This window comes from Mchenga conophoros, linkage group LG9 (genome assembly GCF_057382185.1).
Source record: "Mchenga conophoros isolate Kocher_MC1m ecotype Shallow Benthic linkage group LG9, M_conophoros_male_GT1.1, whole genome shotgun sequence".
Taxonomy (NCBI): Eukaryota; Metazoa; Chordata; class Actinopteri; order Cichliformes; family Cichlidae; genus Mchenga; species Mchenga conophoros.
Genome location: NC_140534.1, coordinates 22,646,847 through 22,671,656, shown reverse-complemented (window position 1 = coordinate 22,671,656; position 24,810 = coordinate 22,646,847). Strand labels below are relative to the sequence as shown.

At 40.3% G+C, this 24,810-nt stretch overlaps 2 protein-coding genes across 7 annotated transcripts in view; one reads left to right on the top strand and one right to left on the bottom strand.

Annotated features, from left to right (window-relative positions):
- Positions 1-12,730, bottom strand: part of esyt2b (extended synaptotagmin-like protein 2b) — a 43,035-nt gene extending 30,305 nt beyond the window's left edge. Inside the window, exons 1-5 of one of the 4 annotated variants that reach the window (XM_085286994.1) lie at positions 11,765-12,730; positions 3,993-4,034; positions 3,346-3,480; positions 3,038-3,114; positions 2,577-2,649 (exon numbers count right to left, since the gene is read on the bottom strand). In XM_085286994.1, coding sequence (XP_085143120.1) covers positions 2,577-2,649; positions 3,038-3,114; positions 3,346-3,480; positions 3,993-4,034; positions 11,765-12,166 — 729 coding nt within the window. In that variant the 5' untranslated portion in view covers positions 12,167-12,730. The remainder of the gene's footprint in view (positions 1-2,576; positions 2,650-3,037; positions 3,115-3,345; positions 3,481-3,992; positions 4,035-11,764) is intronic. The other 3 variants (XM_085286991.1, XM_085286992.1, XM_085286993.1) reach the window with 3 other exon arrangements.
- dync2i1 (dynein 2 intermediate chain 1) lies at positions 12,239-24,669 on the top strand. Of its 3 annotated transcripts, none has more exons than XM_085286989.1 (23): positions 12,239-13,103; positions 13,331-13,384; positions 13,486-14,146; positions 14,223-14,290; positions 14,387-14,653; positions 14,761-14,826; positions 15,635-15,688; positions 15,933-16,164; positions 16,303-16,405; positions 16,559-16,688; positions 16,783-16,894; positions 16,977-17,071; positions 17,156-17,285; positions 17,461-17,633; positions 18,945-19,107; positions 20,314-20,427; positions 21,196-21,257; positions 21,755-21,806; positions 21,912-21,972; positions 22,406-22,505; positions 22,609-22,740; positions 23,872-24,095; positions 24,190-24,669. In XM_085286989.1, the coding sequence occupies exons 1-23, from the start codon at positions 13,089-13,091 to the stop codon at positions 24,362-24,364; spliced, it is 3,243 nt and encodes a 1,080-aa protein (XP_085143115.1). In that variant the 5' UTR covers positions 12,239-13,088; the 3' UTR covers positions 24,365-24,669. The 3 variants fall into 3 exon arrangements, with proteins under 3 accessions (XP_085143115.1, XP_085143114.1, XP_085143116.1); XM_085286988.1 differs by having other exon boundaries at positions 12,240-13,103; positions 22,400-22,505; XM_085286990.1 differs by lacking the exon at positions 14,761-14,826 and having other exon boundaries at positions 12,243-13,103; positions 22,400-22,505.
- Positions 24,670-24,810: the final 141 nt, after the last annotated feature.

Here is a 24,810-nt window from a genome sequence, read left to right as displayed (position 1 = left end):
CTTGCTGGACTCTGGAGTATTTATAGCAATATTGACAAAACTGTCCAAAGGAATAATAATGGCTTAAAGGCATGGTGACCTAGGCTGCCAGGAGACTGGCAGGGGAAACAACAAAATATGAACATTTAAAATAATGGACCTGCTAAAAAATACTGCAATTTAATACAACACGTGATTTATTTGCAGGTTTAATGGGCTATTAGTGTAAAGCAGCAGTGGTTAAAAAGTTTAATCCAACCCATCTAAGCTTAATATGAAGCCAAACCCACCTTTGTAATTTTTGTAATATAATCCAGCTCAAATGTTGACTAATGTATTAGTGGATGATTATAGTCTACAGAGATACAGTATGCCTGGGTTTCATAACAGGGCCAGGGACAGACCTGACGGCACTGGGTCTCCAAGGAGGAGCACAGATTGCCTTTTTTCTGCCTGCTGCTACTCGACAGCGATACACAAAGGGGAGAAAGGAGCAGCAAGAATAACAACAACACACAGACACAAAATACTTCAGAGTAATTGGGCTGTGTAGTCAAAGGCAATCTTCCAAAGCAACATAATTAAGGTTTAGCTGTTTTAGTTTGTTTAAAACTTTGTTTAAGAGACACTTTTTAAAAATAAAGGTCCTCGTGATCAAATCAGAACAAACAGTAAAGCTTTTGAAAACACTATTTGTCTGTTCAAAGTCTGAGAATGTCTCCTTTGAATTATGATCTGTGTTTCTCTTGTTGGGATTTGTGATAGCTTCATTTTTTCCCACTGATCTTTCCTTGAGTTTGTTAGTATCTTCTCCACATATGTCTGGTATGCTGATTGTTTCTTATTATGTCTTGTCTTTGTGGTAGCGCCTGCAGTTTTCTGGATTGCTTTATTTACGTTGTTTTGTTACTGGACTTTGATAAGAAACAATCGGCTTCCATTATAAGTCATTTTCCTTTTTTCCAGCACAACACTAGTAGTTCTCAACATCAGAAACCCCTGATAGGTGTTGATATATATATATATAAGAAAAGCAGGATTATTACCGTATTTCCCGGACTACAAAGCGCACCTGAATATTAGCCGCACAAGCTAAAATCAGGGGAAAATCCTGTTTTGTACATACATTAGCCGCACCTGACCAAAAGCCGCAGGTGTTTCAATGTTGACTTATCATATGTAAGAGAATATGCACAAAGGGAATTGTCAGGAAAGAGATGGCTGTTTGGAGACACACCCCTTTTATTAATATTTTGAAAAACAAGTTATGGGTACATATTTGCACATGTGCTGTGCTTCATAAATGAGTAACAAATGTAGTACATAACAATAACCTACAGCACACCAGAAAAATAGATTCGGACTACCTTTTAGGCTCAGGTGCAGTGACACGGCTTTAACAAGAAGAAAAGTCAGTCATTCACCACCATCTTCCTGCGCTCTAAAACCACCAAAGTCCTCTTCTCCAGTGTCGGATACAAACAGGCTCAGGATGGCTTCGTCATCCACTCTCAGCTTCTTTCCTTCGTTGTCACTTTCAAAACCAAAGAAATCCTCATTGTCAGTGTCGGAGTCGAACACCCTCTGAAGGGCCGTCGCGGTGTCCTCCTCTCCATCATGCAGCAGTCCAGCCCTTCGAAATCCGTTGGTGATCGTGGATGTTTTCACACTTTTCCACGCTGTCAGAATCCACCGGTGGAGTTGAGCACAACTTGCTTTTCGCAAGTTTATCGCCGCTAGTCATCCACGACTCCCGCTGAACGCGTAGCGCTACTTTGAAGTTTGTTTTTCGCGCTACTTGTACGGCACTATGTTGCCTGGCGGATGGACATGTGACCAACATACCACTCTTGAACCCCGATCCTTCCGCCAGGCAACGTAGTGCCGTACAACAGCGGAACAAACAAAACAAATCGTCTTACGATATCACAAAAATCATGGACAATCCATAGAAAAGCCGCACCTGACTAAAAGCCGCAGGGTTCAAAGCTTGTGCAAAAAGTAGCGGCTTATAGCCCGACAATTACGGTAATCCTGTAATAATAAAAACAAGAGCATGGACATTTACTTGACAGCTGAATGACTGGAAACTGGGGAGAAACTGTGGTAATGGTGGTGACACACAGTAAATTCACCAGCTTTTTTCTTTTGGGAGATATACCTGTCATGGTTCTAGGTTTCTGTATGTTATTTGTATGAGTTTTAGTTTCTATTTCACTTTTATTATTTCTTTGTTGTGCATCTAGTGTCCCCAGTGTTTCCCTTTGTCCTCTCTGCCTTGTCTCTTTGGTTGGGTTATCTGTGTTAATCACAGAGACATGAAAACTTCCTGTTTTGATTTGATAGTATTCTGATTTCCCCTGTTTTCCTTCCTCCTGTCTTACCTGCTGTTTTTCTGATTGTCTTCACCTTCACCAGTCTAGTGAAACTGAACACTTAGACCTGACAAGATCACCTCTTACTTGAGTTAACAGCCTTTTTGTGCATTGCTTCCTGCTGTGTTTCTGTTTCCAGTGTGCAGTCCTTATTTCTTACCAAGGGAAAGTACCTCTATGAGGATATGAAACAAAAAAAAAAAAAAAAAGGGATTTCCTCACCTGGATGCTCTTGATGCCAGCTTTGCAGTAGTAGCGTTTGATGTCTACTTCGATCTCAGTGTTGCCAACAAAGCTGGGTGATAAAAAGCAAAAGTATGTCTCGTAAAAACCCTCTATCAGGGTTCCATCACTTTTTAAGACTTTGATTCAGGCCTTTGAAGTTCCAATCCTTTCCAGGAAATGTGAATTTAATGCTGTTTGCTGTGTATGCTATTCCTACAATGGATTCTCGTGTGCACAAAGCAGAAGATATTAACTTGCACAGACCTAAGTGGAAAGAGGCTATTTACATACTGACCTCTGCATGAAAGCAATGTGAGTTTCTTTAGCTGCATTGAAAACAGATACTCCAGTTGTTCTCGTGTTGTATTTTTAACAAAAGAGCCAAGCAAGTAGTGTCTATAACTATAATGGCAGGAGAGAACGCTAGACGATAAACATTTTTAGACAGGTTGGCTCACCTGATCTGCAGATCCATAATGATCTGTCGCTTATCCACGTTTTCCGTGTAAACCTTGACCCCGTTGATCCTCAGCGGCTGCAACATAACATAAGGAAGCATTACGGCCACTCCGTCACCCCTCCCAACCCCCACGTGGTTAGCACAAGGTCGACCCCTCTGCAGACCCCCGCACGGAAACTATTTGTGCAACGAGAGCATATGTCAGCGACATGCATGCACGTTCGTGTTCTAGCCACGGCGCACCCTCATCAGCTGACCCACGGCACCTGCTGCTAGCAGCTTGTTTTATCACATCGAGATGCTCACTTTGTCTCCCATGTCGAACTTGGTGAAGGAGAAGGTGCTGAGGTGGGCGTTGGACTCCTTCACCGCCGGCTCGATCACATCGTGGAACAGTTTTTCCACAAACTGGCAGATGTAGGGCCACATCTGTTTCACAGTCTAAGGGGATACAGAAAGAGAGAAATCAAAGAGTTTTGGAACAAATCAAAGAAAAATATTCATTATATGATTATTCTAAAAGGATATAAAAATGTATTTGCTCCAGGACTTTAAACATTGAGGGGTACATCCTTTACAGTAAAATATTCAAAGTGTAGTTCTATTTAAGTCTAGTTCTATTTGTCAAACCCATGCACATCAAGCAAAAAGACTAACACATGAATGTTTTAAATCTCCAGCTTGCTCAGTTTAATGTATACTCAGGAGTGACTCCAAATTTACATCCTGGTTGCTATCATGGGATTCGCAAGGGTTAATGCATTTCACAGAGTTGCAGGAACGGGCCTGCATGTTAAGTCAGATGTGCTGCAGTGTGGCAACAGACAGCAAGAAGAGGAGAGTTAGCAGATGGCAACAGATATCCCATTTCCCACAGTTTTTACAAGGCATGAAAAACGAGGAGGGCTTCACTCAAGCAGGCAAATTCAAGAGGCAGCTGCTCGATTCGTTACCTTGTTCAGCCACTCCACCCGCTCTACATCTGGAAAGTGGACCTGCAATGGAGAAAACAGAACAGATCATCTCCTGGTTGGTTTCAGAAAGCCTTTTAAAGAAAAGACGGAACATGCTGTTTGTTAATAGAGCATAGGCGCATAGACAGATAGCAGGGTTGCCTAAAACTGTCATCCATCCATCCAACTTTTACCCATGTATGCAGTTTCAGGGTTGCTGTGGACCTTGAGCCAAACCCAGCAATCACAGGGCAAGAGGAACCTTCTTGCTTTGAGACGAAAGCGCATCCAAGTGCATAAAATGACCATAATCACAACTAACATGATGACTGCCCAAAGGCCTAATGACTGGCAGCTGAAGCTGTTTCCAGTTGTTGTCTGTTGATGTGTTTTTACAGTTTTTGGTTTTTTTCTTTTTCCTATATTTAGTTTTTGGATTTAGGAAGTAAAAACCACGCTCAGTGTGTGATCTGTCATTTCTAAACCTATCTCATGTTAAAGATGAGAGTCTTCACCCCATGTGCATTATATAACAGCAGCACGTAATTAAAACTAATCAGCCAAACACTTTCGATTACGATTTGTTAACATTTTTGTGAACCCAAGTAGATGTCAGACTTCCTGACGTTAACCATCTTTAGAGCCATGCTGCTATTTCAGCACAGCTAAGTTTACCAGTGTAAAAGATTATGGTCTAGATACTTATTTATTATTAATGTTTGCACTGAAGCTAAGAGTAAAGAGCACCCATCTCCTCCAGTAAAAGCTGTTCAAAATATTTGTATCTAATGGCAATTTAGTGGCTGTGGCTAATGTCATATTTAATTTTAAGACCTTTTAGGCTGTAATATCACATCAAACGAGAAGCAATAGCTTGACTATCAGAAATTTAAAATGTTGTTTTTGTGTTTTCAGGCAGTTTAATTGTTTATAACCTCACTACTAAAAGTTTCCAAAGGAGGAGGAGGAGGATGGAGTAACGTGTTCCTATTCTGATGCATGAGATTTACTATGGTTCGATTTTTGCTTTGCAGTCACTGCTGTAGGTGAAGAAAAAAGATGAAGATGCTCTTCAAAGATCAATTGTTTTGCAATCCATGTTTTCTTCTCTACCTAAAGAATGTTTCCATCATATGCCCTTCCCTTTATCATCATGCAGCCATGCTACATTTCTAAACACACATTTCTAACTAAACTTACACTCACGGATACGCAGCTGAGGATTGAAATAAATCAAACATGACTGATAGTATTTCCATCCTTCTCTAGTCAAACATTTTACATAATTTGTGGTCTGAGTCTGCTCTGCAGTTTAACTAATCTTACTGAATGACAAACGTAAATCACTGACTTAACAGGAGCTAAAGCAGAAACAGTCAATACGATGCATAATGGTGTTCAGCACTGCAGACACCAGCATAATAGAAAACAAATGAACCACGTCCTCTTCATCATTTTAATTTAAGGTGTTTATACCCTAACTTCAACAGAAGCCCTAATTAAGGCTCTTGTGGTGATACATACTGATGGCCACTTCATTAGGTTTACCTTTGAAACTGTTTCTTAATGTAAATATTGAATCTAATCTAATCACATTGCAGCGATTTAATGCATTTAGGCATCCAGACATGGTCACGGTGACCGGCTGTCTGGGTAAAAATGCCTTGTTGATGTCACAGCTCAGAGGAGAATGGCCAGACTGCTTAGAGCAGATGGGAAGGGGCCGCTTGTTACAACCAACGTATGCAGATGAGCATCTCTGAATGCACAAGATACCGAACCTTGGAAGTAGGGCTGCCACGATTAGTCGACTAGTCACGATTATGTCGACTATCAAAATCGTCGACGACCGATTTAATAGTCGACGCGTCGTTTGAAGCTTTGTAAGATCCCAAAAGACGCAGGAATAAATAGCAGGATTTAAGAGTGTAATAACGGACTGAAACAGAAGATGGCAGCACTGCATGTACAAGGATGCCAGCTGCCGTTAAACCCCGAAGAAGAAGAAGCAGCTGTGTCCCAGAAGCGGCAGCTTATTATTCTTTCTGGGTCACAAAATAAACGTTTAGCATATTTTCAGGCGAGAATGTAGCTGTGTAAACCTCAAATATCTGCTCAGTTTATCAAGACACCACATATTTTCAAATAACAGACGTTTTCGGAGACATCTGTTACCCACTAGCTCGATAGCTAGCCGGGGGCAAGGCTCACTAGAGCCGTGAGAACACCGGACTCCCGGCAAATCGTTTTCAAACCCACGGCTGTCTTTTGCTACTCAGGTCAAACATATATAAGTCACTTAGATCAGTAGTCCCCAACCCCTGGGTCTCGGACCGGTACCGGTCCGTGAGTCGTTTGGTACCGGGCCGCGAGAGTTGAGGCTCAGGTGTGAAATGTATGGTTTTCAGGGTTTTTATCGGTTTTCAGCGTTATTTTGTTATCGTTTTTATCGTTTACTCGGTTTTCCTTGGTCTTTTCACGTGTGTTATGAATAAATTTTCTTTTTGTTGGTACCGGTACTAGTTTTATTTTGTTGTACTTATCTGCGACACCTTAAAGGCCGGTCCATGAAAATATTGTCGGGCATAAACCGGTCCGTGGCGCAAAAAAGGTTGGAGACCGCTGACTTACATAACTTAAAAATGTTATTGTTTGGCTTTTTTTTTGTATTTTATTTGTTCCTGAGTAAATCGGTTTGGCTGAGATTAAAGTTATAGTTTTTACACAGCTGAATAAAAGTCAAGCAGACAACTGATTATCAGAAGTGTGAGATGCTGGAGAATATACTCCAGTGTCCTGTTATATCTTAGATAGCAAGGAGTTTATTAAACCGAAACAATCTGCAAATTTCATTAAAATTTAATAAACTATCATCTTGTCTTTATTTTTAGTTAGCAAATACCTTAAACACTTAAAGCTGTAAGCTAATGATAGTCATATAAGAGCAGATGCATGCTGGTGCAATAAGCTGTACGTCCAATGGATGCATGATCTGATTAGTCGACTAATCGCAAAAATAATCGGTGACTAGTCGACTATCAAAATAATCAGTTGTGGCAGCCCTACTTGGAAGCAGCATAGGTGGAACGGCAGATTGACATTATGGATGTGCAGCAGCAGCTCAGTCAGTTTTCAAAGAGGGGTCAGTCATGCTTTCATGAATATTTCCCTACTTCCTGTTTCCCTGGTGCTTCATTAAACTGCAGTTTGTGCCTCGTGTTGGGCTGTCTCTCTATATTTTGCTGTGTTTCGAGTTTTGTGCTTCTTAACATTTATAGTATCGATTGTGTTTCTTAGTGCCTTTTATGTTTCAAAATCCCATCTAGGAAAGTACACTACAAACTAGCTCAAGGTATAAATGCTGTGATGCATGGCATGGTTCATATTACATATTTGCACTATAAAGATGTAAAAAATAAAATAAAGATGAAGTGAGGCAACTGGCTGGACCTATGGTGAGACACGATGTGTGAAGAGACAGCATCATTTCTCATGGATTCAGCAAAAGTGCTTATCCGGCGTTTATGTCAGAGTGTGAGAAAAGCAGTGACATGAGCAGGGCGACAGAGAAGAAAATGTCACAGCTATCATAAAAGATTCCAGAAATAATATAATCCTGTGGAGGAGATGCTGGAAAAAACCTCATTAATACCCCTGACACAGTGACCTCATTCACAAATGTAGGTGAGGTAATGATGAGTCACTTCGCAGCAAATGTTTCCTTTTAAGCGCTGAGCAAGAATCAGGGAAACATATCTTAATTATTTCGTGTTATGCCGAAGAGTCGCTGAGCCCTGCCTCTTAAAGACATAATTAACAATTTGCCTGGGTTTTGAATAAAAGATGGTTATTCTCACTGTCTTCAGACTGCTTATCATGGCTCGCTGAGTCCACGTCCTGCAGCTAATAACACAGGAAAATATTAAAGTCTAAACACAATGTCAGCAGCAGAAGCAGCAGAAATGGGGTTTAATTCAGCTGATATTGTATCAGGATTTCAGCCAAGTAATGCCGTCCTCTGGCAGAAGGTGCATGTTAACCCTTTAAAGCCGATCCGATCAGCTGTTCGTAACACTTCCTACCTCCATCAGCGCGAACTATCGCATGTCCGCCATGACCTGCGTGAAACCGGAAGTGACGTCATTTTGCGGAAATGTAGTTTTTTACCTTCAGGGCCTTATGAGCCTATACTGGTGTTTTTAATAGTTATGTTTGACTTTAAGACTTTCTGTATCATTTCTGGGATGCTTAGGACTCAAAGTGCACTGCTGGAAATAGTTTATATTTTTTTTTGCAAATTTGCATCATAATATTTATTTTCGTTTTTCCTGCAGTATATAAAAATTGGTGTATTTCAAAAACAAAACTATAAAGACACTCAAAATAAATTTCCTGTGATGGAAAACTATTTTGTGCAACTTTTTTGTATTTGCAGTTTTGAGGGATAAGCTTCTTAAATTTCTCTAACTAGAAATATATGTTAAAAAAAACAAAACGATTTTCAATTTTTTTGTAGTTTATTGCACTTTTTTGCAATTTATGTAATTACTATGCACTTAATGCATACATATTATTAAAATTTGGGCTATAATGGTTGTATTGATGTATAGCAACCTGAAATGCTCCCAAAAATGGCACTACAGCATGTAAAAATATAATATAAGCTCTGGCGGACTTGGTTCTATGGTAGGTCTTAAAGGGTTAAGGTCTCATATAATGCAGACAATCTGAGCCCTCTGAACGACACCTCCACACACCTAAGGTCCATCTCAGTTTGTACAGCACATATTGCTCTTTCACTGCTGCTATGTAAGATCAGAGAAAACAAAATGTACAAATAAACTGTGACCACAGGGTTCAAGGAAAACACGACTATATCTACTGCAGCTGTAGTACAGTTCTGTGCCTGTAATATTCACTGGCCAACTTCAACAATGCAATAAATATGTTTGCATTTTCTAATTTACAGCTTATATTCCCTTCATATAAACTGTACGGGTGATAACTTTTCTTTAATAACTCCCTCATTTGTTGAAAACACACACTAATTATTTCAACTTGTGGGTCTTAATATAGTTTAAATACGCTCTGCTACTAAACAACATCATGAAAAACACATGATATACTGGAATTGCTATAAAAAACCCTCAATTTTAAAAGGATAATTTGATTTAAAAAGGCATAAGCAATGCATTCAAGGTCAGTGATGTAAACCGGTGGCAGTTCAGAGCTACGTTACTTTCTCTAACAAGCTAAAGTATTCTAAGCATGAAATAAATGCCACAGCGTGCTGCTTTTGTTGTTTTCCACTGCAAGAGAAACAAGGCAGGCGATAATAGTCTTCACGGTATTCCTGCTGACAAAAAGAGGTGCAGAACATGCTTGTGGAAATCAACAACTTTCAAAATCCCGAGATCTGTGTTCTTTGCACTCCTGATGCATTAAGTCCATTTAAAAGAACAAACCAAAGCACCGTGTCACCCATTTTCTCCCATAAGTAGCCTGATAGCAAGTCAAAATTGCTTTGAGAAATCCAGCTGGGCAGCAAGCCATCTTCTCCGACACTGAACCAAGGTGACTATCTGCCAGTTCAATCAGCTCAGCAGTGCACACGTGTTCAGTGTTTTCAAATTAAATCTGATTCCGTGGCTCAGACAGATAGAGACACATCGCATGTCAGCAGGTGCGCGCAAGCTAGGAATAATGGCCATTGTTTACAACAATGAGAATGAAACTACCTTGGAGAAAAAAGCAAGGACTATATAATGGCAGTTGATGCTAATCTCTATAAAGAAGTAGAAGAAGACAGGGCGATCTATTTGTTGACCTCTAACAGCTGATGCTCTTGCTTTTTTATCTTCATCTTGATATAAAGTTTTGATTCATGTCTGGTATGTTTTCCTCATTATGCTCTATTACAAAATGAAATAGCTGAACAGATACATCAACGCAATGACATCACCACCCTGAATGGCGGTCTACGTGTGAAAAGATTTTTTCATTATTCCTAAAAACTAAGACAGAGCATTCAATGTTGTTTATATCAGATATTAATGACTAATGCCAATAATAATGAGCTCTACATGAAGGCTAAAATATTCAGCTCCAGGTGCCATAACGGTCCATCTTTTATGTACAGTCCTCGGGCCTCACCAAATATGAATGCATTTACCTTTCATTTTATAACCATTTTCTTCATCTAGCAAAATGCTTTTTAAACAAGAAGAGCCATTTTCACCTGAATGCTCAAGGTTTTTCATTCGAAGTCTGTGCCGCTCAGACTGTAAAATTTAGCCAAGAGCTATGTGCAAAACTGTTGTGACGCTTCCACGGACACTTTTAGTGTCAGTAGCTGCCACACCAGCTGACTACTGAGTCACTCTGGACAAATGCAGGTCAGGACATAAACTAAACTGGAGAAACTGGAACTGGCAGAAGTGCATTTTAGCATGGGGTGTGGACGCACAAAAAACCCAACAGTGTGAAAGAAATGTCATCTTTATATGTGTAGTGGGGAGAAATCTGCAGCAGCCAAGATTTAAGAGCTATAACTGGAAACAGTGAAATGTGCTCAGCTTGTCAGGCTGGAGGTTGTCAATCATTGTGAAGCCCCAGAAGATCCATGTTGATTTCCCATGAGGACACAATCCTGCTGCTGGTATGATCACAGTTTCATAAAGAACAGACTTAAAACAGGGGGGGGGGGGTGCTGAAGCCAATTAATAATTTCTCTTTCCTTTAAGTGGGATGCTTTCCCTCGATCCCATCTAATTCCTCCGCCCCCCTTTAATGGCATCAATGCATCCTCAGCCGTGTGTCAGCAGAATAGGCTTTTAACTTTTAGCGAGGCTGTGCCGCAAACTTCCTCTGAGTCGGATACAGAAAGTCTCCGTTTTGAAGACCTACAAGTTATTCAGTCATTTCATTTAAAGTTTATTTGAGTTTCATTTTTTTGCTGAGAGAATACGGCTCAAATTCACTCAAAACTAATTACATGAATGGTCTGGACCACCCAGACTCTCTGGGGTCCTATAGGAGGGTTCAGTAAAGCAAATTTCTCTTCCCCTTTTGAGTTTTATGGAAGATACAAAGTTTACTCACATATATGATCTTTTACAGTCACATTATTTCTCTCAAGTGACCCCAACCTTTAATGTTGAGACTTTCTAACCCTAAAAGCACTAGTCGTGAGAAAATCCATGTGTGAAAAAAATTAGCCCTCTTCCAAAGCCTGGAATTAACCTGTGAATTTTTTTTCTAAATATAAATTATAACTGTGGAATTATCCACTTTTCATTTGAATTTAGACTGATTAAGTGGGACCCAAAGTATAGCTTCTTACTGGTTTATAAACTGGTTTGCCAAATTAAACCCTAAATTGTTAAACCCAAGGATGGACCTCTGCTCTGTCTTAACATTTTGCCAAGATAACGTGCTGCAGAAATAGACTGACTTACTACAAGTGACATAGCCAGTCTGAATCCCAAAATAACAGAGACCCCGTGGGCATGTTTCCTTCCCAGCGTGGTGTCTCGTTTACCATTGTACCCTGCTGTATTTAGACTGGGGCTCTGGTCTAATGTCACTGCTGCGGAGACAGCTGCCCCATCACAGCTTTACAGCTCAACTCTGCTCTGCTGATCCTGTCAGCTGATTGTGTTTTCTTGGAAGCTCAAAAATATTGTTCACAACAATACTACACGCCCTATTCAGAGAAGTGGCTCAGTTGGGATAAACAGCTCCGTCCTGCTCTGATTCAAATTGTGCCTTACCCATGGTGGTAAATCAGAGGTGGTGAGAGCACATTTGGCACTTTGCTCCTCTTGCTCAAAGAAAGCTATTGCTCGGCTCAGTCGGCTTTGCTTTCCTCCTGTGTTCCTCCTCCACCAGAAAAAGATCACAAGTCCAATAAGCAGCCAGCTGAAACTGAACTCAAAATAACCAAGTGCGTAAATGGGGAAAATGAGCACAAATGTCTTAGCAAAGTGGACCCAGGTCTGGGTCAGCTCGCTGGTGGATGACGCTGGGGTATCGTCGGGTATGGTCGTCTCTGAGGGATGGGGAAAGTTGGGTTGAGGTGGACTCGGCGCAGTGTGCCCGTTCTCTTTGGGTAGAGCTGGGCTAGCATTTTGTGAATGGCTTCCTCGTACATCTGTCATGCTGTCTCTTGACATGTCTCTGTGGCCTCCTCAGGAGAGTGTCCTTAAAATCTGAAAATGCGGAGCGTCACAGCTCCCATGTGCCAGCGGACCAAAGCAGTCTTCATACGGGGATCCTGCTCTCACGTTGGTTCACCTGCACACCAGCCCATCGCCCCGGGAGGAACCGCTGTCGTTCACCGTCTTAGTTTCCACTCTGAAGAGCAGCTCGCGAAGACATTCCGCTGATTAAATCGGTCTGCTTGAGATAGTCCAGTCCACAGCTCTACTTACTCTGCCCACACAGGGTGGGTATGACCATTTCCAAAAACGCACAGGCATCCAGTTGTGTGCGATCCCAGCGGCGTCTCTAGCGCTATGTATAAAGCTAAGACATCGCCATCTGGTGTTTACTAGAGGCAACTACATTGTTATCACTTAGAAAGCGTCAAAGTCCAGTGAAACAGATATTCTTAAAAGTAAATGTTTAAATAGCACCCTGCATTGGCTATATTTGAAAAAGAAATATTGCATTTAATAGTGCCTCGCTAGCTTGTTAGTACAGTATTACCCTTAAACCCGAAATGATGAGCACTGATAAATCGCTACTCAGTCTTTATTGATAGAAATATGAACTCACATACAACTAGACATAACAGGGCGAAACAACTAACGGTTATAATCGTTTAAAGCCCAAAACTTAAGATATTTCGCTAAAACAAAAATGTATGGACAGTATCTTCAGCCGCTGCCATGGCAACTGGCTGTTGATTTCAGCGATTTCTCTGCTGCGGATTGATACGGCTGTTGTCAAGCCGAGGTGACGCGTTCTCCTTGGATTCGGCAAACTGCGCCTGCGCGCTGGGTCTTAACCATCATGGCGGTGTCTCTACAAAAATAAGAGCTAATATTCGGTGATTGAAGACAACCAAGAAAAAAAACAAGCGCCGATGAGAACATGTACACAGATAAGGTACGTGCTTCAGCTCTGACTTTACCGTGTGTGAGCCAAAACTGAGAAGCGTTTATTTTTAGTAGAAAAAGTCGTGTTCGCTATGAATGTTGTCAAACGTTATCTCAAAGAGTGAATGTTATCCCGCTGACTTACATGGGTCTGGTTCGATATCATACAAGTTATATAAAATGGTGTCTTTCAATTAAAATGTCATCAAATGAACCTTAAGAAACGTGTTTGTTTAGAAAATAACAAAGGAAGACACGTGGAGACCTGCAGACCTGAGGAGACACATCAGGGTAAGTTGCAGAATTTTCTGATTCAAGCTCGATTTGTAGCAATTAAATGCAACGGTAGATGATTTAATCGTATTTTTATTGGTTGTATTTATTTATTCTAGGAGGAAGAACGCGGTGGTGACGATGCCAGGAGGCGCGATGGCTATGATAGAAGGTACCGTGGTGGGGAATCCGCTGAGAGACGCCATAGGGACCAAGAAAAGGAGTCTAGACGCGAAAAGGAGAGGCTCAGGGAAAGAGAGAGCACAGAGAGAGAGAGAAGAGATGAAGGGAGAAGAGACAGAAGGAAAGAGGGCTCACAAGATAGGAGAGCTGAGAGAGGAAATGAAAGGGAGAAGACAAGGGAAAGGGAGAGATTTGTAGATGTAAGGAAGTATGGTGATGACTACAGAGAAAATAAGGAGACGAGAAGAGACTTAGAGGAAAAACAGGACAGGGAGAGGGATAAGGAAAGACACAGAGATAAGGAGAAAGAGAGGATAAGGGACAGAGATAGACACAGGGAGGAAGACCGTAGTAAAAGAAGGGATGACGTAAATAAGGAAAGAAAAAGAGAGGAGCAGGACAGAGAGCTTAGGAATGATGGGGAGAGAAGAAGACACAAGGAAAGCAGGGAAGGAAGAGGAGCGCAGATAGAACAGCACCACAGGGAGGAGAAAGATCAGCATCGGGAGAGACACCAAAATGAATATGAAGATACAAGGAATGCCAAGGAAGAGAGACAAAGAGACATGAAGCATTTGGAACAGAAAGAGGACAGAGGTAAACATACAGGAGTGTGCCTATTTAGAGTAGCATGTCCATGAGATGTTTAATGTTTGAATGTCTTTGATTTCAGAGTATAAAGAAGAACATAGAAAACGTAAAGAGGAGAGAGAACGGAGGCACAGAGAGAGAGGACATCATGTAAGCTTCCACAGTAATATTAATGTTCACGTATTTGAATTTTTAAGGAATGGCTTTGATTACATACATTCTTGCTGGGATTTTCCTGCTATTTAGGAGGAGAAACAGAAGCACGATAGTGAATACAGAGAGCATCGAGGGGAAGAGATCAGACATCATCGTGCTGACAGAGAGTTGGCTGAGAGGGACAAACCCAAAGACAGAAGGTACAAAGAGGGAGAAGACCCAGAAAACAAACACAGGGAGAGAAGGCACAAACATGAAGCTGACGTGGAAAGGAAACACAAAGAGAGAAAGCACAGGGAGGAAGACGATCACAGAGACAAGAGATCATCATCTGGCAAGAGTCATGAGAGGAATGTGGTTAGTTTGCGTGTAAATTTCCCTCATAGCTCTCACAACGCTGATCCAATACTATGGATTATCTGATTGTAAACCCTTTCCTTGCATTATATCCTTTCACAATATAGGAAGTTGACTTGGTTTCTGAGCAGTGGATACCTGCTGTGAAACATGAAGCAGACACAGAGGAGCCTGTAAGATGCTCAGTTTGGTTATAGCCTTCAAAGGCAACAAATGCACTCTTGCATGTCTTTAAACTTCTTCTTTTTTTTTAGCATGGGGGTGTGTTTCTACTTATTCCATTTATTTCATAAGTCACTGAGCCTAAGGAATATTGTGTCTTGGCACCCTTTGTGGAGGGCCTTTCTGTGCTTGCATGAGAACAAACCAGGTTTAAGCTCAGTCTGCAGCTGGTTTGTCTGTAATGCTCACAGTGAGCATTAGAGAGAAGCAGACACAGGGACCTGTTTCCCACTATGTTGCATCATTTCTCCTAATAAGCATAAAATATACTAAGCAGAATTTCCCATTTGTAGCTATGTAACACAGACACATAGATGTCACTCTATTTTTTCTTCATACATGTGTTTTCATTTCTGTTGTTAAATTGTTGACCTGTATTGTATGCCCACACACAGGGTAGCTATTTGGACTCCTGAAACACTCTGTGATGCTGGTTTTATATCCAGTACTGACCTTTTGCCAGACAACGTGATCAGTTGTGAAATGTGTCACTATCCCTCTTATCACATGTTTCCCGCTCCCAGCCTTTTTCAAACATGTTGCTGACATCAAATTCAAAATGAATCTGCATTTTTTTTGATTGGGCTTAACTTTGAATGTTTTCTAACCGAACTACCTTTAATTACATTAACAATTTGGAAATTATTAGTATTGCATTCAAGTGTTTGGGGAATTGGAGTTAAAGCAACACGAGTCTGTGCACAAATAATCAAAGTTTCTTAAACGATTTTCCCACTTTATGCTTTCTGATCACTTCAGCAAGTTGTCGATGATGAAGATTTGGCTGATCAGGATTATGAAGATGATTTTGAGGTAATTACAGAGGCTGCTCTTACAAAATATGCCAGTTTTGATTTTAATTTCAGTGTTGTTTACACATTTCTTTTTGTGTTACTTTGGCATGCTCTAATCGATTTACATTGTAAGAAAATGGTGAGTGGTCGCTTCACGTTTCTTCTTTTAGGATCTAGTTTTTGTTCATCGTGGTTATTTTTCTTGTTTCAAATAAAAACGCGTTGCATGTGCTCAGTGATGAATGGGAATGCTCTATTTAAAGGACTATGAAGAGGATTTTGAGGAACTGAATGAGAGCACTAATGAAGATGAGGACGAGAAGGAGCCATTGCATCCACAGTCGGGTGAAGCAAAGGAGGAGCTTTCAGCACAGCGGAGAAAGGAGATTGAAGCTATTCGGAGAGCCATGGATGAAGAGAATGAGAGAATTGGAACAACAAAGTCCAGACAAAGAACAAGCAAAGAAGAGGAGGAGAGGCCTAAATGGTCCAGAGGTATATTCTTACCAACAATAAATGTTTTAAGCGTGCTTCTTTCTTTGTGTATAACTGAAAGGCACACTCCTGTTAAATCCAGGGTGTTTTGTGCAGGATTATCCTGGATTTAAAGCATCATTACTGCCCTGTTTACAGACACTGAAAAGATCCAGAGCAGAGCCTCCCAACGCGGAAAGTTTATCGACTTTGTAGCTGCAAAGCAACGCGAAGTCAGCAAGAAAGTTGCCAGTAAGCAAAAGTACGTTTATTTGCAGAAAACATATTATATTAAATGGACACTTGTGGTCACTTAAGTAATACTTTTCACATAAGCATAAAGCAACCTCAGGCAACCTGACAGTGTGTTTATTATTTAATTAAACCTTGAATGTATATTTGTTGCTGACAACAGGAAGAGAAGTACAGAGCTGCTTCGTTTAATCGATCTGGATTTTTCCATGACTTTCTCCCTTTTGGATCTGCCGCCGGTCAATGAGTATGACATGTACATCAGAAACTTTGGAAATGCAAACACTAAACAGGTTAGCGATTATTTCTGTTGTCTACTTCTTAATCCAAATTATAAAGAGAAACTGCATATGTATTTATAACACGTGAGATCGTCTTCTCTTCTAGGCTTACGTTCAGTGTAATGAGGATAACACAGATCGAGACATCCAGACAGAGGAAATAGAGATGTCTGAGAAGTGGACGCAGCATCCTCCGGAGCGCAGTGGAGCATGTGGGGGTAATAAAACAATAAGCTTCTGATAAGTTAAGTGTGTAGGCTATATGGTGAGTTTATTAATAGAATTTCCCTGCACTGACAGATCCAAACCTCTCTAAGGAAGCACGAGACAAACAAAGAAGTGAAATGAACTATGATTCACAGCGTCTGGCATCATTTCTTCGCTCAGCCTCACAGGTCTTTAAACTATTTCTTAGAAGTGTATGCATGAAGAACTTTTTGTCTTGTTGTTAGTTCTCACTGCTGTCATTCCAAATCAAGGTCATGGTTGTCCTGCTGGAAGAGGATCAAGCTGAGAGAAAATCCCTGGAGAAACTGAGCACTCAGTCAGACACGTTGTCTTTCAGCGATGGAAGTTTACAGCTCATCACTGAGTTGCCTTTTCTTTATGGTACAAAGTCCAACCAGAGAAACTCATTTTGTTTGTTTTTTTGACTTGTATCTTGCTCTATTCTCATTGCTAGTTTGTTAGTTGTTACTTGTCCTCTGTGGCAGCAGTAGCAGCCTCTCAAAAACTCAGACAGTTCTTCCTATTAGATGTTCATGTTTTGTCTTGTCAATTGCAGATCGCCAGATTAGCATGCTGCACTTTTCTCAGGTCCAAAAGCATACCATGCTGTCAGTTCACATGCCCACGACTAAACCCAACGCCAAGCATCTTGACAGCTGTACCATCATCTGCATCTGGAACATCTGGGAGCCATCCAGGCCTCAGAAGATCCTTGTTTATGAGTCTGAGGTGACATTTACAACTTCTAGTATTCAGTTTTATACAATTTCTAGAGTTTGGTATCAGCCGATTATTAGCCAATTGCAAAGTGGATATTTAAAAAGTAATATCAGACATGAGAGAAACACCATTCAGCCATGTAAGGAGTTTTGATATTGTTTGTACACTAAAGGGCACTCTTCAACTTCCCTGTTGGCTGCACATTTGTCACAAACAATAACCACCAGTCAGGCAGAGCACGAATGAGTAGCAAAATAAATACACATGACAAATATCAGTGAAACTTACGGAAGCTTGTTTCTGCCAATGAATAAAAAAATTTTTGCCAGCCGAAAGAAAAAATTTGGGGGTTTTCATCTCAAGATTTCCCCTTATTAACTCAAACCTCTGAAAAAAATAATGTACAATTGAGAAAATAACCTGAAATTTTAAATGAAAAAAAAATTCAGTGGCAGAAAAACAATGGTTCATGTTTTATGTCTCTGAAAGAAAGGAAAAAATATCATATTATATATGGGAATATCAGATTTGGAATCAACAAATCGGTATCAGTCTTAAAAATCCTGTGTCAGTCAGGCTCTATTTATTTACTCTCCAGAGCATTATTGTTTATCATGAATAAAAATTAAGCTGTGTTAAACTGTAGCTTTTTTCTGCATCACTTAATCAGAGGAGCCTAATCAGTCTTGAAATTCAGTGAGAAGCATCAGTGCTTTGTTTGCCCTCCAGAAATCAGCAATCAAATCAGGCTTGTCTTACATGTTGGTCACATCAGAAGGGTAATTGCTTGTTGTAATTGTTCCTCCTTCTTGGGTGACCCACATACGGACAGCAGTCCCGTTACCTTCATCCCACTACGTTCAAAAGTTAACACTGCATGACCTTTACTTTTCTAATAGATGTGAGGAAACCTAACCTATAACTCTCTTTTGTCTGCACGTTGTCCCACAAAAACATCTGTCTCACATTAACTTCAAATTTGGTTAAACTTCCTCAGCATGTACAATCTTGTTGTAAATGATCAAACACAAACCCCATAGTTGTTTAACATGATACTTTTTCATTAGAAAAATCTGTAAAGCCTCCATCAAACATTATTTGCAATATTATGAAAAGACCGTAAGGATGGAAAATAAACATTTGATTTGTCCTTACGTGTCTAAATGGCGATATTTACTTCAGCTCTAATGAGGAATGTGAATCTGTCCTTCTAAGTGCAGCTGATGTTATTTGTGGACTTGGCATATCGCTTCTTAGTGAAACCAAAGCCACTGAACCTCTAACATCTACACTAATCCCCTGTCGTTTTCTTTGTTCCAGATCCAGTGTTGCTGTTTCAGCCCTGGAAAGGTCACACTGGTGTTTGCAGGCACATCAGTCGGCTCTGTGGTGCTGTGGGACCTTAGGGAGCAGTCTAGTAACCACTATAGCTTAAAGATGGGGGAGGAAGAGTGGACATTCAGGCAGCCTACCTTCTCCACTGGTATGTCAGCAGGGAATTAAATTCCAGCTTTGCCAAATAGGGCTGCCACAAGCATTATTTTGATAGTCGACTAATCAGATCATGCATCCATTAGATGTACAACGTACAGCTTATTGCACCAGCAGCATCTGCTCTTATATAACTATCATTAGCTTACAGCTTTTAGTGTTTAAGGTCTGTGCTAACTAAAAATAAAGACAAAATGATAGTTTATTAAATTTAAATGAAATTTGCAGATTGTTTCGGTGAAGTTTAATAAACTCCTTGCTATCTAAAATATAACAGGACACCGGAGTATTTTCTCCAGCATCTCACACTTCTGATAATCAGCTGTCTGCTTGATGTTTATTCAGCTGTGTAAAAACTATAACTTTAATCTCAGCCAAACCGATTTACTCAGGAACAAATAAATACTGAAAAAAGACAAACAATAACATTTTTAAATTATCTAAGTGACTTATATATGTTTAACCTGAGTAGTGAAAGACGGCGGTGGGTTTGAAAACGATTTGCTGGGAGTCCGGTGTTCTCACGGGCTCCAGTGAGCCTTGCCCCCGGCTAGCTATCGAGCTAGTGGGTAACAGACGTCTCCGAAAACGTCGGAGCGCTTTTGAAAATATGTGGTGTCTTGATAAACTGAGCAGATATTTGAGGTTTACACAGCTACATTCTCGCTTGAAAATATGTTAAATGTTTATTTTGTGACCCAGAAAGAATAATAAGAGTAATATTAAAACTAACTAGCTGCCGCCATTGTTGGAAACTGAGCTGGGCTGCGCTATAAATTCTGGGACAGAGCTACTTCTTCTTCGGGGTTTAATCCTACTACTTATTCCTGTGTCTTTTGGGATCTTACAAAGCTTCAAACAACGCGTCGACTATTAAATTAGTCGTCGACGAATTTGATAGTCGACGTAATCGTGGCAGCCCTAGTGCCAAATATATAAAAAAGCATTTTTATTTCTTTCCTCTTACACCTAACATTTGTTTCCAGACTGTTATTCATCTTTTTATTTTAAGAATATAAATCCCTTTGAACTTACACAGTGACACAAATTTCACTCTTTGCACCCGACCTAAGGAAAAATGAATGTCAGCACTCCCCTGCCCTCTCTCACATAAACTTGAGAGGCTGATTGTTTTTTGCTTTGGTTTTTGAACTCGAGTTTTGCAGCTATCTTCTTATTTGTCACCTTTTCAACACAGATGCAGTGTTGGCCGCCTCAGGCCATTTGTCATCTGTGACCTCTGTAGAAGTTGTCCCCTCTGCACTAGCAGGGGAGCTGAGGGCAGACGTTCCACTGTTGGCATCCGAGGAAGGTATGAAATGATTAACCAGAGGTGTGAATGTTGCTATATGTTTTCTGCCATTCATGTTTCTTCATATTTTGCCAGGAAAATGGGAAATAGTTGCAGCGATTAGCACAATTCTAATGAGCTTAAAAGTCAATATTCATATGAATATTCACTCAGAGATAAGGCATACCCCAGCCATGTATCCATGTTTCTCTTCCTTAAGAATGGCTTCTTGATAGCAGCTTTGCTTAGACCATTTCTAATGAAGCTACAGCAATCACCTTATTGATCACTTTGTTGGTGGAAAAATACTATTTTATACCTGTCAAACTGTGTTATCTTTAGAATTTTTCATAGATTCGGCTAGAGAAATGGGGACACTATGTGTTTTTCTGACAGGCAGCTACTAACAAAGTAACTAATTAACAATTAAAAATGGTTCTTTGCTAAGTTGTCTGTTATGTGTAGACACAAGGCCAGTTGATCCATTGAGTTCGGAGCCTTTTTATGCTTCTGTGATTCATAGGTCAGTGCTAAGTGGCTAAGCAAACAAAAGAAAAATCCTCTGAAAAGGGTCAGTACTGGGACAAGTACTGGACTGAAAATGAGTGAGAAAGCAGCCATTAACCAAAGAAAAGCTGTCCTTCAGAAAAACCTGGAGCTTATTGCACTTTAAAAACATTACAACAAAGTGTGGCTCCTTGGAAGCAAGACATACAGAAATGGAGAGTGTCCTGAGACTTTTGCACAGTACTGTTTATTTAATTAAATGATGTTCTTTTCCAATTGTAGAGTCATCAGGACTGTCATTCCAGCTGGCTTCTTTGGATGAAAGTGGAGTTTTAAATTTTTGGGTAGGTTGAGCAACTAAGTAGATTGTACATATTTTACATGTATGGTTTTTTTTTCTTTACAAGGAGCAGGAGTTGGGAGTGGATTTTATTAGAGAGGTCATGGAGAGAGATACATGAATTGGAAAGTTTGGAAAGCCCACTGAGGATTACTGATGTTATTTTAGATTCATTGTGACTTGCATTCCTCCAGAATATAAAATATGTCCATAAGTATTCATTGTTCCAACGATTCTACATCTGTTTTATACTCTTAAAAGAGTCACTGCAGGGCAGATGGGTGGTACAATGACCAAAAGAAAACGTGCTAAACTAAGTGTAATTAATGAGATTTTTGTGGGGAAAATAGTTTTTGTTGTTTCTATTGTTTCTTATCTTCAGTTCACTAAAATTCCTATCATTTTAACTCAGTGGTAGGGGGATCGGTTTCTGAAGTTTGGGGACAGCTGCACCGTAAAAATGTGAATTGCCTGTCATGATTTCTCCCATGTGTCCTGTAGGTGGTGGTAGAGCTCCCAAAAGGCAACGAGGCAGGCTCTCCAACAGATCTGGGTAACGCAGTCACAGTATTTCTTTGAGTGGGCTCACCTTTCTCACACATGTGGCATTGCTTTCAGCCCCGCTTCTTTCTTTTTTTTCCCCTCTCCCCTCTTGCAGGCCTCCGGCCTGGCGGCAAAGTGAAGTTGCTTCACAGCTCGTCCGTCCTCGCTGCTGAGAGGTGAGATTGATAAATGGCTCATGACGATCATCTGTCACTGGCAGCCGCAGGGCTTAAAATACACCGCAGAGTCTTGGCCCAGTGGAACACAGCTGTTATGTTGTTGCCACTCAATCCTGTTTGTTACATGCTGCATGCTCTTGATTTTGTCACCTCAACATTTGATGGAAACATACCTGCGCTCTTATACATGTGTTACGCAGAGAGGTGTGGTGAGGAAAACCTCAGACATCACTCTGTCTTAACTGAAGTATTTACTTTATTGTCTCTTTCCAATCTCTTGCACATACAGACAGCAACTTCCCCATATGGCCCACCAATGTGATGCAGTGTTGTCTTCCAGTTTGTTCCGTTGTTGTTTGTTTGGGAGTAATCTAACTTCTGACCTGTTGTTTTATTTTTCCTCCCTCTATGCCTCTTTTCAAAGTCTCAGGGGGTCACCGCGAGATGTAGTTAAAACAGGGCCGCTGCACACGCTGCTTTTAAAATTCCTTCCAACAGACTCCAATCATTTCTTTATTGGCACCAACATGGTGAGCTTAATTCATGTAATTTCAAATGAATCCTCTCAAATATTAAAAAAAAAATTATACTCCTGTAATTTAGTGAAAGTGTACTAATGTGACTTGTGTGTAGGGGCTGGTCCACCATGGAACGAGTCACGGTTTGAAAGCACCCCCCAAATTTTACAGGTTTCAGGAGGTTGAAGTGCAGCCTGTCGATGTCACCTCAATCCACTTTTCTCCCTTCAGACCACACTTGTTCTTGGTGAGAGTCATGCTTATTTACATCACATCTATTTTGGGAAATATGCAGACCGCTTAGATTAGCTTAGATAAAATGAGTAGGGACAAGAAATGTACCTGCAGCTCTTAAGCTCAAAAATGAACACATCCTGTTATTGTAGTGTCTTTACGTTACAATATAAAGCACCTTGAAGCTACTCTGGTTGTGATTTAGTGCTATATATACTAGGGCTGTTCGATATAACGATATATATGGGATGACGATATAAAAACGTCTATCGTTTCATTTTACACTATCGTTTGTTTCGTGGTGTCACAAAATAAACTGTTTACGGCAATATTTTTTTCATCGTTTTGATGGTCACTGTAGTGGCGATATTAATTTCTTAAAGTTCTCTCTTTCTCTTATATTTTATATAACCACACTACAGACGGACAGGCGCCTGTTTTTATGCGTTGTGGTTAGCAACAACGACGGTAACAGCATCGCGTGTCTGCTTGTTTATGTTCCACATAAACCTTTCACAATAAAGCTCAAGATCCTGTTGAGACTTTTCAAAATAAACTGAATCACGTGAAAGAGCAGATTATTTACGGATGAGAAGTAAAAAAGAGCCGCCAGGTGCTAAAAAAATAAACCTTAGACTCAAACGTTAGAACAGGCTTTTCCCCGCCGCACGCCGTGTAATAAATACTCACGAAGAAAACGGCGGCCGTTACAACTTATGCCTAAAAACGTATAGTTTCATCATGCATCGGTTAAAACACTCGACTCCAGCTACATGACGCAGCAGGAAACACTTCCCGCAAGTCGAGCTGCCTGAGATTCACAGAATTTACAGAAAATGTTACATTTTTGTGATTTATATCGTTATTGGACGATAGAATTCTTATATCGGGATATGAGATTTTGGTCATATTGCACAGCCCTAATATATACATAAAACTGACTAGAACTGTAAATTCAGTTTGTATAAAGAAAAAAAGGTGGGTGAGTAACTGAATATGTTGAGTGACTAGTTTTTATAGAGAAAAGAAAAGTTTGGAGTTTCAAAGGAATGGCATGCAAAGACTCAAGAAACAAAACCATGGAGATTTATACCACTGTAGCCTCGAAAGGGTATATTTCAAATATTCGCTGTCCTTGTTTCAGGTGGGTTGTGGCAATGGCAGCATCAGGCTGCATGCAGTCAGCCATGAGCAGCCTGTGGCACAGTGGAAGAACAGTACAGCTGGCGAACCGGTGGTCTCCCTGCAGTGGGCCCAGACCAGAGCGACGGTCTTCTGCGTACTCGATGCTGCATGTAACCTCCACATATGGGACCTGTTGAAAGATGACACACAGCCTGTGGTCACTGAGAGAATGAGTGCTGACAGGTAATGTCACACACACGCAAGTGATAATTAAGCAAATTAGTTTATATTTGTCTTATATGGTTTTTTTTTTTTTCTTCATTTTTTCCATTGTCAGGGTGACAGACATGGCTTTGTTTGGACAATCTGGAAAACAAAACACATATTCAGGAGTAGCACTGGCACATGAGTCAGGGAAAATCGAAATGCAGTATTTCAAAAGAAGTTTAACTGTGTCCAGCACTGCAGAAGAGGAGAAGCTGTTGGAGAGAATGACGACTGAAGCCTTTTGAAATGTGCTGTTCGTGAGAGCAAATACATCATTTCATAACCCTGTTTTCTGTTGCAGTTACTTTCTATAATAGAAGTCCTATTTTTTTGTTTTGTTTTATTTGAGCCAATGTCACCACGCACTGAAACAAAATTAACATAGTTGTGAGAAGGATGTAATTAAATACCAAGGATCTTCCACATTCATTACCATAAATATAGTATATAAAACATATGCACATTTGCTGGTGTAAATATTTGTACTTTTTGTTTACATGGAATATTTCTATGATGTTTCGTTTTATATAATAAACTATATATAGCTGTGCTTGTTTTGTTGAATGGTTTGGTGAATTTTTCCCATGGAGAGTGAAGTGCTTAAACTCCTGCAAACACAAACAAAACCAACAAATAATTTCAGTTTGATTGTATTTTATCTTAAAAAAAATTAAAATTGGCTAAGAAGCAA

Coding starts and splice junctions, on each gene's coding strand:
- dync2i1 (XM_085286988.1), top strand. Junction 16,895..16,976: donor GCGCAGTGGAGCATGTGGGG/GTAATAAAACAA, acceptor CTGCACTGACAG/ATCCAAACCTCTCTAAGGAA. Junction 21,807..21,911: donor AGGCTCTCCAACAGATCTGG/GTAACGCAGTCA, acceptor CCCCTCTTGCAG/GCCTCCGGCCTGGCGGCAAA.